General features: G+C 40.3%; 1 protein-coding gene across 2 annotated transcripts in view; it reads left to right on the top strand.

Moving 5' to 3' along the window:
* HHIP (hedgehog interacting protein) overlaps nt 1-12,517 on the top strand; it is a 79,700-nt gene that overhangs the window by 3,451 nt on the left and 63,732 nt on the right. For both annotated transcript variants that reach the window (XM_082237642.1, XM_082237643.1), the window contains exon 2: nt 8,650-8,842. In XM_082237642.1, coding sequence (XP_082093768.1) covers nt 8,650-8,842 — 193 coding nt within the window. The remainder of the gene's footprint in view (nt 1-8,649; nt 8,843-12,517) is intronic.

Below are 12,517 nucleotides of genomic sequence, written 5' to 3' on the forward strand. Positions count from 1 at the left end.
TATGATATACCCACCCACAGACAAGGGTAAGTGTGATAAGAAAGAAGTGTTTCAGCAGTTTTTAAAAGTAATGAAGCACACTCAGCAGTCATTTCTAATCACAAAAAGCCTCTTGGTTTAAGACTACATTTGTCAACCCTCTGGCAATTTAATGATCAAATTATTGATCTGTATTTCTAATGAAATGCTGCCAGCCTCTTAAGTAGTGCGAAGCTGCAACAGAAAATGCACAGACACATGAAATTACAGTCTCCCTTTATCATCTTTATTTTGTTTTTGTTTGCATGATGTCATTGACATTTTATCCCTACCTTCTAGTGCTCTGGATTATTCTCCATTTACCATTTGTGTTTCTAAATTCATAAGCAAATAATGACATATTAAAGTTTTGCACATTGTTGTTGTTGTTTTTTAAGTTTTCTTACAGGCTGTCAAACACAGTGATCTTCTCTACCTTGGTTGGTTTCACAGCCAAGGCTGTCAGGGAATGGGTGAAAAGTAATTGTTTTCAAGTGTGCCCTTTTACAATCATTTGTTTGCTCTGGCTCTTTCTTCAACAAAAGCTATTGTTGAACACATCCAACTAAACAAATAACTCATCTTGGGGTCCCTGTAACAGCTGTCTTGGTACAATGATCTATTTACATATTGTCCTAAAATTGAAACTGAACTCCTTAATGACATAATCTAGTACTATAGTACCAAATGAAGCATATGCTGAAACTAGCAGCTGAACCATCTTGAAAGCATTCTGTTCGCAGGAATAATTACTCGTATACCAAATACTGCTTCATATTAACACCAGAATTGAATGCTATGATTTTTCTGCTGACTTGCCTCCTTGCACCCATGTGAAATGGTACAAGTTGTGTTGGCCAGATTCTCTTGTAAAATCAGAAGAAATTATGCTCCTATATCAGAAGAAATTATGCTCCCTTTCACCTTTAGCTTAATAGTGCCAACCCAACTTTGTAAACTACAAGTCCCTGCATATTTATCTCACCTGTCTTCTCTTGGCTTCAGCTTCCTGGGTAGAGATTAAAGGATGAGTTAACATATGTTATGAATCAGTCAGTAGGCATAATAATTAGTAAGCATACTGTAAGCTTAAGCCACTATAATTTCATGGTTCTACATATGGCTTTTGGAAACAGCAAACTAGTTTGAGTATAACAAATCTGATTTTTTAAAAAGAATGTATGCTCATTCTTAAAGATACATTTTACATTTGGGGGGAGGGGCACATTTATTCAGATTAATCCACATTTGCCATGCCCATGACAGATTTGCCAGTGAGTGAAACAGGGTCTGTAGGAACTGATGCATGCAGAAAGTCCCAGTCCCTGACATCATCAGTTAACAGGATCTCAGGTAACTGATCTGTAATCTGAGAAGGAATCATAGCTCAGTGGTAGAACACCTGGTTGGCATGCAGAAGGTCCTAGTCAAAAGTATTAGGTAACAGATTATGTGAATGGCCTCAGGCTAAGAGCAGCTTGCCACTCAAGAGTAGGCAGTATTGGGTTGGCATAAAGCTGAGTTGGTATAAGCCTATTTCCTGTGTACCAGAACTCATATATTGCAAAGTAGGCTAAGTCTGCAATACGAGAGCAGTATGAAGTAACATACCACACAGAGACAAGATCAAGTAGGGCATGTTCACTTAGAGACTTCCTCACACCCCATTAGGCCTGTTTCTCTGGGCACACCTTTGATGCTGTGTGTGTGTGTGTGTGTGTGTGTGTGTGTGTGCCACCATAGGTGAGGGAAGTCCCTGTGTGAGTGTGTCCTTAATGTGCATTTCATAGGGCCAATCCAACCATAAATACAAACTAGGCAAATCTGGAGTGTCAAATTCCAGGGGTGCCCACTACAGAGCGGCTTCCTGTGCTTTTGGAGGAGGCAAACAGGGGCAGCTTAGCAGCTCAAGGCCTGTGAGAGAGGAATCCCAGTGTCCCAAGAGCCTTAAATACTGTGGTAAAAAGGGAAGAAAGTAATGTAGTGAGAGATATTTAAAAAGAGGGCACAAAAATTACATCCTAGTCAGCTTTTGTTCATTTTATGTGCAGTACAGTAGTCCAAATTTTTGCAGGACGCAGCAGCTGCAACTACCAAGTTGCTTGTGGGCATTCCTTGCCCAACCGCTGCTCTGTAGCTGCTCTGCTTCTCCTCTCTCTCATGCCCAACAATGTTGGCCTTCCACTGTCAGCTGTGCGGAAGTCCATCCCTTGCTGCTTTGGGTGGAAGCCCTGCCTGGGCTTGAGTTCTGGGAGCTGGGAGTGCAAGAGCTGGGCAGATGTGGGTGGCACCACTTTGGGGAGGACTCAAGGGCAAGGGCCACCACCAGTAGATATTAATCTACTGAATGAGGGGCTTTATGTGGGCCTTTATTCTGTGACATTGGCTGTTTTGCCCAGTTAAAATTTAAAAGCACAGTCTGGGGTCTTATTTTTCTTTTGAGTCTTGGGTTGATGATTTTTGATATGTGTCTGCAGTAGGATCAGTTGGGGAGAGCTCAGCAGGCCCCAGTTGCAATGACAAAGTATGGTGTGAGAGAAGGGTCATGACAGGTAAGGGGGACTTGACACAGAGAGTTGGTGGCTGTGCCAGCTTCTTCTCTTGCCAGAGTAATTGTGGTTGTTGTTATCAGCCAGCCCTCAGATGCTACTATTAAGTACCAGGTCAGTTTTAAATACAGTGGTACCTCAGGTTATAGATGCTTCAGGTTCAGACTCTGCTAATCCAGAAATATTACCTCAGGTTAAGAACTTTGCTTCAGGATGAGAACAGAAATTGTGCTCCAGCAGCGCAGTGGCAGCAGGAGGCCCCATTAGCTAAAGTGGTGCTTCAGGTTAAGAACAGTTTCAGGTTAGGAACGGACCTCCGGAACAAATTAAGTACCACTGTAAAATCTCCCTCATTCACAATTTGTGAATGGTGAAGCTGACCTGGCTTGTATTACCAGTACTTGCTGAGTTTAACTGATCTTACCCACCTTTCCCTACCTGAGTACTTGGTACAGTGTCAGGGCAAACTTGGGGGTGAGGGAAGAGGGGTTGCTGTGACAGTAGAAATTGGATCTCTCTCTCTCCAGGCTTCCTGTTTTCTTGAGTGGGAATCTAGTGTGTCTGTGCCTTTTATTGGGCAACTGGAACAGATTAGGGATTCTTCTAGTTTACCATCCAGGTTGCCACCCAGCAGTCTTTCTGCCTGAGCTAACAGAAGTGGTCTTGGAAGTAGTGTTGTCCCACCCCGGGCTGTTGATCCTAGGGGACTTCAACATTCATGTTGAGGCCACTAAATCTTGGATGCCTCAGGACTTCTGTGGTCACAATAATAACCATGGGATGCTATCAGCCTAATGCATATGGCAGACCACACTCTGGATCTGGTCCACCAGCTGGGAAGAGGGTGATCTGAAAGTGGGGGGGGGTTAACTTCAGTTGCTTGTCATAGTCTTATAATTTTCTGTTCAGATTTAGGTATTCAGCTGCTTTCTCCCTCTTTAGCAGCTGGAGACCTATTAGAATCGTCTGCTGTTTGGAGGCTGATGGATCCAATTGGGTTCCAGGCTACTCTGGGAGATACTGCTGTCAAAATCCTGGTTAACCTGTGGACTAGGTGGATGATGTGAACTATGGGTGCCCTTGAGACCCTTGTCCTGTTTGGTAGAGCCAAATTGACTTCTTGGTATCACCAGAGCTTAGAGCAATGGAACAGCTTGAGTACACGTAGAAGAAAAATCCAGATGAATGCAACTGAACGCTAGTGAGTGTTCATTATTGAGTCTCTTCAATAGCAGTGAATATAATGAAGAAGCACTTTGCTGCCTCCATTGCATCCTCACTATGCCACACAACAGAGCTTTTTGGGTAGTATGGAGCCTTTTATACTCGGCCCAAAGGAGGTGGATGAACCAATGTGACTCATTGTGACTTTTGTAAAGCATTTTGGGGATAAAATCCCTTGTATCCAAGTAAGGTAAAGTATCCCTGCATGGTTAAATCCAGTCAAATTCAACATGGGGTGCAGCATTCTTCTCCACTTTCAGGCTAAGGGAGCCAGCGTTTGTCCACAGACAGCTTTCTGGGTCACAAAACACTGTGACAAACGCCAGAGCACACAGAAACACTGTTTACCTTCCTGCCACAGCAGTACCTATTTATCTACTTGCTCTGGTATGCTTTCAAACTGCTAGGTTGGCAGGAGCTGGGACAAAGCAGGAGCTCACTCCATCACGTGGATTCAAACTGCCAACCTTATGACCGGCAAGCCCAAGAAGCTTCGTGGTTCAGACCACAGCGCCAACCATGTCCCTGTCCCTTGTATCCACCATGCCTTTCACTGCAGCAGGTGACTCTCAACAGATATCCAGAACGCTATCATGTCCTGTTTTGTTAAGTTGATATGGCTTGAGAATATGGACAAAATTGTTGGATCTGCATAGGTGACCACATTTGCTCTTGACCCTTGCCCTTCATGGCTAATGAAAACTAAGTAAAGAGTGGGTGGCTAGCTCAGCCAGGGAGGTGATTAACATCTCTGTGTTATCCCTAACTGCTTAAAGGAAGACATTAGACATAAGAAATGCTCCCAGGATTCAGAGAATTTAAACAACTTATTGACTGACTGCTACTGTCCCCTTCTTGAGCAGCATTGAGTAAGTTGCTGCTAACCAGATCCAGGCTCTATTGGATGAGACTGATTGTCTGGATCCATTTCAATTGGAGTTTAGGCCTGGCTTTAGCATGCAAACTGCCTTGGTTGCCCTGTATGTTGAGAGACAGGCAGAGTATGATGCTATTGATTCTCCTTGATATCCCAGAGACTTTTGATATCATTGTCCATAGTATCCTTCTGGAGCATTTGTCTGAGTTGGAAGTGGGTGGTACCACTTTACAGTGGTTTCAGTCCTACGTGGATGGTCATCTTCAGAGACTGGTGCTTGGGGATGTTGTTTAACCCCATGGTCCTTCCTATGAGGGGTACTGCAGTGGTCAATTTAATTGCCAATGCTATTTATTGTGGCACCTTAATGACTAACAGATCTGTTACAGCACAATATTCCATGGGCTACAGCCCACTTCATCAGATTGATCAGATTTCCTTTGAAGCAAAATATTTTAGTGCATTGTATGTGGTAATTGTCTTACCAAAGTTAGGATGTCTGTGTTATTAACAACTGCTTTGTGAATTGCCACTCTTCATTATGTAATTATCACTGTCTGTATTCTTTTTCTGAATTTCATTTCCCTGTTGACAGTATCCTCTCCCTGTGTATGTATATACCTGTAAATTCAGGCACCTGATAAAGTAGACTGTAATCTACAAAAGTTTATGCCATAATAAATTTGTTAGCCTCTAAGGTACCACAATGCTCTTTGTTGTTTTTTAAACAACAGTGTTTTTACTTGTCTGCAGAAATCAGAAGGGAGGCTGTTAGAATTACCCTAGGAGGGGAGTTCCATGAGAATTATCTCAGAGCTTGAATATTCTAGTGAATTACCTCCAACAGCTGCTTAAATCTTGCAGCTGCCTAGAAGAAAACACAGCAGTTACCTCTTGGTAAAACTTGAGCTATGCACAGCCCATCAGGAAACTATGTGTAATGTTAATTTTATAATTTATTAATCATATTCTACACATACATACACATCCTAACATGATGTACAAAATGCAATAAAACACAGCCAAAAACAACACAGTAAATAACTGGATATAAAACTAAAAGTTTATATCTACATAAGTAGAGACCCATGGCAGAGGCATTTTCATCCAAGCTGTGAAAGCTTATCGGATAAACAAATTCAGTTGTCTGCAAATGCAGATAATGAGTGCCTCCTCTTGAGAGGAACACAGTTCTACAGAATAGGGGAGCCACACACAAAAACCCCTGTTCTGACTTACTGTGGAAAAGGCTTCTAAGATCATTGGAACTTGAAAGAGAATCTCTCCCACAGACTGCAATGATCTACTGGGTATATAACGGATAAGGCAATCTCTCAATTAATGAGTAATAAGTTGTCCATCTTTTGAGTTTTATTTGTGGACTTCTTTTGCCTGGCCTAGTCTGATGCATTTTTCTTTTCTCTGTGGTCAAACTAACATAAAAAAATCTGTACCACTTCATCTCAGCATACTATGTGTCTTTCTCCTGGTTATGGCTTCCTGCTAGACTCAGACAGTTTTAGCTTCCCTTTTCCAAGCTGCGGCTTCTTTTCAGGCCTGGTGACATCAGGTGATGCATTCAGGCAGTTACCAACAACTCAGTGCTACCTTCTCCTCATCATGCTCTTTATCCCTTATCTGTGGTGCTTCCATCACTTCCAGTTCCTTCATTGGCAGTGGTGCCACCTCCACCTCCATGGAAGATGTAGCAGTCATTTGTGCCAGGAAAAGAAGTTGTGTACTGTGCTGCTGAATTGGAAGTGCAGAAAGCTTCCATTTGGACATACCCTTTAAGACCTTAAGAATGAAGGGCCATCTTCGCTTTGAGATGCCAAAATCTAGTGCTGAGACAGTTGCCACACTGGGGGATTTAAACAATTAACAGTGTATAATAGAGCTAAAGGAGAGTACTGTACAATTTTCTGAATTGTCAGTGCTTCACAAGTGCAGGCTATCTTGAAAAATATGCTTGCAAGTGGTTTAAAATGTCATATGGTTAAATTTAGGTGGGGTTTTTTGCTAAGACAGTTCCAGTGAATTGAGTGCATTTCACTGGCACAAGTGTAATGAAACCACTGACAGATCACTTAGCACGATGAAACACTCTCTCTGATCTAATTTGACTCAAAGTTTTATGTGATTGCCACCAAGCCAATAAATGTGATGACTCCAAACTTTTTTACTGTACTGTGGTGTCTCAGAAGAGCCATGATACAATATACACTAATTATGGGCTGGCTCCAAATTGAATTAAGTAATAGAGCTGGATTTGGCATAGAAAATGTTTAATTCAAGCAGAATGAATGGAGCAATGTAGCGAAAAATTACTGCACTCTTTCCAAAAGAACTGCTCAGTATGACGTTACAGAGACTGAAACACCACATATCCCACATACTCCATGGTCTGAATAACATTGTTAAGTGTTGAATATCAAATTGATTCTAGGTTGTAAAATCTCCCAGAATGCAGAATGTGGCTGGGACATTATCCATATTATATCTTTAAAAATCTGAAAAAAAATATTAAAAGACATCCATATGCATGCTGAAATAAATATTACATTTGACTTTCAGGTAATAAGTTACAAATAAATGGGAACATGTAAGGAGTGAAATATTGTCATGTTTTTTTTAATGTATAAATGCAGTTGCTTTTTGACTGTAGGGCTTTTCAATGCAAAAGGGTTTACTGGCCAATTTCTATATTCTTGGGGGAGTCATAATATTCTCCAGATAGTGGCCTACAGGTGGAAAATCTCTCTTATGAGGGATGGGGTCATTTAATAAAGTTGGTGTCATCTGGGAGGAAGGATTTCCCTGTTATGGCACACACAAAATCCAAAGAGTGTTGGAACATTAAAGTCTGGAATCACATTCATGCACTCTCTCTCTCTCTCTCTCTCTCTCTCTCTCTCACACACACACACACACACACACACACACAAAGAAAGAAAGACCTTTTGATAACTCTTTTCATTTCAAATGCAACTGCTAGCAATATTTTACAATCCACTTTTAGAAAAATCTGTTGACTAGATTAATATATTTTAGCATAGACTGAGGGCTTCCTGTTGACCATCCCTGGTATGGAGTGTGCCATGTAAGTATATCACAGAGGACTGTCATGCATGGGAGAGGGAAGGAAGAAAGAGAGGATTTAGATGACCATAGAAAGGTGAAAATAAACTAAATTGTTCACCAGGTTGTATTGAAAACTAAACTGGAGGAAAATTATGTTTCCATATTTGAAACATTATGAGCCTCCAAGTTTCATACCGACAAGACAGGAAATATGAGATTTGGTGACATCACTATGCCAAACAATCTAAACCATATAAACCAACAGCTGTTGTACCTATCAGAAACGCAGTAGCCAGCTACCACTACCACCTTCATGAGCTTCTCTGTTTAGTATCCCCACGTTGATCAGATTGGAATGAAAACCAAAGCAGGATGTGGCCATTTCTATGGATGTGTTGCTGGCAAAAGGGAAAGTTTAGTCATTAAGCCTAAGGTTCTCTATTTGTATTCAACTATGAATTTAATTATGACAAGTTTCAGTGACTGTTCATTATACATTGTGCATTCATTCAGATAGTGTTCCAAATGTTAAAAGCAAAAATACTCATATTTTTGTTGATGAATGTGGTTTCTACTGTGCTGTAGATCAACTTCATAAGATGATATGGGGCCAGTGATAATTAAGCAATCCCATTCTAGAGCTGGCAATGAGTTGGCTTTTGACTAAACCGATTGGCTTTCAGGGCTGCAGAAAAACTGCACAGACTCATGCTAAAAATACTGGTGAATTATGGGTGCTCAGTTGCTTTGACTTATGTGTGTTTGCCTGTGACATTGCTGCTTTTACATGTATTCCTGTATATCTGCCCTGCTTAAACTGGCACCAGATATTTGCATTAGTTCACAGGCCTTTTTGCAGAAGGCGGGAAAGCTTATATTTCTCTGGTTTGTGGCTTGCAGATCTTTTCAGTTACCAACAACACAGAATGTGTGAAGATGCTGCAGGAAATCAAATGTGCACACTGTTCGCCGAATGCTCAGAATCTGTTCCACTCAACTGAGAAGGAGGCATTGGGAAGAGAACTAGTCCTTCCTTTCCTGTGCAAGGATTATTGTAAAGAATTCTATTACACTTGCAGAGGTCACATACCAGGTAAATCAACATTGTAAATAGTAACGTGTTATAATTGTGTATACCTTTTATTGCTAACACATTGTGCAAAGCATCCTATGTGTATCCTAATGTGTTTTATTCAGAAAATACTGTTCAGGGGTCTTACAATTTGATCTAGATAATCAGATCATCTACAGTTAAGTGTTTCTTTTCTTAAAATTCATTATGTTAACTTGGCATAGTGTACAGTTTGTCCTATTCTCCCCATGGGACACTAAGCCATAACTCCTGGGCACTGCCCTTCATCCAGTTGCTTAGTCTCAAGGCAACAGGATCTAGGCAACAGGTCCAGAGTGCAAACTCTGGTAAATCAGGATTGAGCACAGGCTCTGCAGGACCTGGGAGAGCTCCCAGTGGGTGTTCCCAGAGAAAGCAGAGACCAGCACCTAACTGACAACTTGCTTCTGGCTTGAAGCATCACACCTGTGTGCAAATGAAGAGCCTCAGAATGTGCATTATTATTTCTCTTCTGAGGATCTCTCATGGAGAAGAGGCCTGTTTTATACCTTTCGCTGGAGTGTCAGAAAAGTGGAACTAAATCTGAAACTATTCTCCTGCTTCTGCAAATACTATAAAAGGGTCACTGCTTAATGTTTTGCATGCAAAGGATTCCAGGTTCAATCTTCTGGTAGGGCAGGGAAAGACTCCTGACTGAAACCCTGAGGAGCTGTCACTACTTAGTGCAGACCGTACTGAGCTGAATGGGCCAGAGATCTGACTCATTATAAGACATCTTCCTATATTCTTGTGCACAAGCAGAAGAATGGGAACTGCTATCGAACCTAACCAACTACAGCACTCTTTACAAAATAGCATTAGTAGGTTTTTTATTTTTTACTCATGGTTCTTTCGATTCAACCCTATAATTTGGATTCAAAGTGGAGCTATCATCATCATCATCACAATATTTATTATTTTGTATAGCACTTAAAATAAACTAAGCATTTAGTTGCAATTGAAAGCTGCCCAAAGACATTCAGCCTAAATATTGACAAGCCATTGAGGAAGGGGACATAGAAAAAATATGCAAAATGTGGAAATGGTATGTGGGAGAAATTGTTGATGTAAGTTTAGTATTATTATCACACTTTAAAAAATTGTAAAAAACAAACAACAACAAAAACACACCCAGAAAAGCAGTAAGGGAGGAAGACCAATAAAAAAGGTTGGGTTTTCAGGAATGTTTCAAACAAAGTCGCAGAGGAAAGTAATCCCAGCCATAGGGAGAAATGGAAGACCAGGGAAAACCCCTCAGTCCAAATAGAGGATCAAAGGAAAGGCAAGCAAAGAAACAGGGGAGTGCCAGGTATCAATAAAGGAAGTTGATGTCCTGTCCTCTTTGAAGCACTGCGCTAAAAGGGCCATATCAGAGGTCACAGGCAGCCTCAGGTGGAATAGTGGGTGTTAAATCATCAGCGAGGAGCCCCCATATGCCTGATGCCTCAGAAATGTTCACAAGAAATATTCACTTGAAATATTGAAATACAAATATGGACTCAGAAGACTACATGAGATGTCTACTTGATTTTTTAGAAAGTTTGTTGTCCTTTTAAGAAAGCTGATTTTGTTGTAATAGAAGTTAAACATATCTAGAGGACGAAAGCAAACCTTCAACATATTTGTAGGATTTGGACCAGTTCCATGGTGTTGCTAAACACATTGGGCAAAATACTGGTGTTTGATAAACATACAGTATGAGACCACAGCATAGTAAATGTTATTCTTAATGTATTATGTAACAGAGAAGAGAATCTAGGCCATGATATCTATGGTGACCATACATGGGACACAATCCAGATAAATTTACATTGTGCTTAAGTCATTTGACACCAATGGGTTTTAGGAACACTCAACTTTCTCTGGATTGTCCCTGTAGTCTACTATCACCTTTCTCTGTACTATCAAAATGTTTTGCAGGGGGTGTCTTATCCTCCAGCTGCTCCAACTTTAACCTAATTACCATAAATTATTCTCCTTTTTTTGTTTACAGTAACATATATGCTACTGTCCCCTAGCAAAGGATTATGAGCACAGTGCAGCCAAAGACAGACACTTTTAATTCCCACTGATTGTTCCACAGTGCTTAAATGCCTTCCATTTAAATTTATGAGAATTAATTTGCCTGGGCCACAGACACTACTTGTTGCTTTTTAAAATGTTTCTGTCTATCTCTATCAACAAAATGAACTGTGTCCTGCTCTCTGATATTGTACCACCTTTTGAAATACAAAGTTGTGACTATATATGGTAATTGCAAAGCTGTTTTTCCTTGCATTATCTCTTTCCATGTTTACCTCAAAAGTGCAAATTATGTTGTTGTATAAGAAAGCTGAGGCAGTAAGACTCTTAATGCCATGGTTTGGCACTAATGTGCACAAACAGAACTGTGTAAAACTGAGTCTCAGCCTTGTGTTCTCCATCCTTCCTCTGAGGATTCTTAAGTGACTTCCTCTTAGATCCAAAAGCAATGAATATATTTTGCTCAAATCATAGTTTGCTCTTAAACTAGGATCAAACTGTGGTTTGGGATCTTGGTTTAAGAGCAAACTGTCATTGGAGCAAACCATAGTACACTGCACTTGGACACAATGGGAAACTATGGTTTGTTGACAAACAGGAAATCAACTTTAAAATCCTTAGCACATGAGGGAGGATAGCTCAAGCTTGATTCTTGACTCTCCTTAGCTCTGCCCATCTATCTATAGCCAAACTATGGTTTGGTATTTCATCTGAATGCAATCACTGTCATGTGAAGAGTAGAAGAAATTAGCGGGTGCAACTCTATCACACCTTAAGTTGCATAATAATTATTTATGAAATTTGTGCAGCTTTTTAAAAAAAGTTGCATAAATAATAAGAGTTAAAACAAGGCATAGGCGAATGTGAAGCACTTTTGGAAAAAAGGCTTTTCAAAAGAATATTTGTGTACAGTGTTCTTGATTTCTTTTAACTCTCAGGGACGCAGAACATTTTTGTAGTGTTCTTTGATTTGAGAAAACATTTTGAAAAGGCTTGATTTTCCCCTTTGGTGTGGTTTAACATGTATCTAAACTCATTCAAATATGAAAATATTATTATTGTCTTTGTAAACTACAGAGACGTTTCTAAGACTTTCCTAAACCAGCTGTTCTTTGCTCTTTATTGCATTCCCCAAAGCAAAGCAGAATAGATCAGAGTTGCCAAGACTGCCTGCTGAGCAGCGATAACAGATTAGATTAAATGTTTGGCTCATGCTGGAGGCCACTAAGAAGAATTTCTTTTTATTTTTATTTATTCTTAATACTATTTAAATAAAAATAATAATTATCACATATGAGAAGCACATCCTGCTAAACTTTAACATTTTGTGTGTGTGTGTACAAAAGTCATTGTTTTTGAGGAAAATTTTCTTTCACGCTATGAAAAGAATAAGATGCTAAATGCTAAAGGAAGTGGAGAGAGAGCGATCTGAGCTGCACAGGAGCTGGAGTCGAAAGAGCCTCACTCCCTAGATCAACATATGTGGTGACGAATGACAAATTTATTTTCCTACAGAGCTTGTGTATATGTAAAACTGCTGAAGTGCATCAAGATGTCAAGTGCTTTTTGTGACCACCCAGGTTGCCTTGAAAGATAACCAGATGAAAACATAACTTTTAAGCACTGGGCTTTGGA

The sequence above is a fragment of the Podarcis vaucheri genome (assembly GCF_965113315.1).
Source record: "Podarcis vaucheri genome assembly, chromosome: 9".
Lineage (NCBI taxonomy): Eukaryota > Metazoa > Chordata > Lepidosauria > Squamata > Lacertidae > Podarcis > Podarcis vaucheri.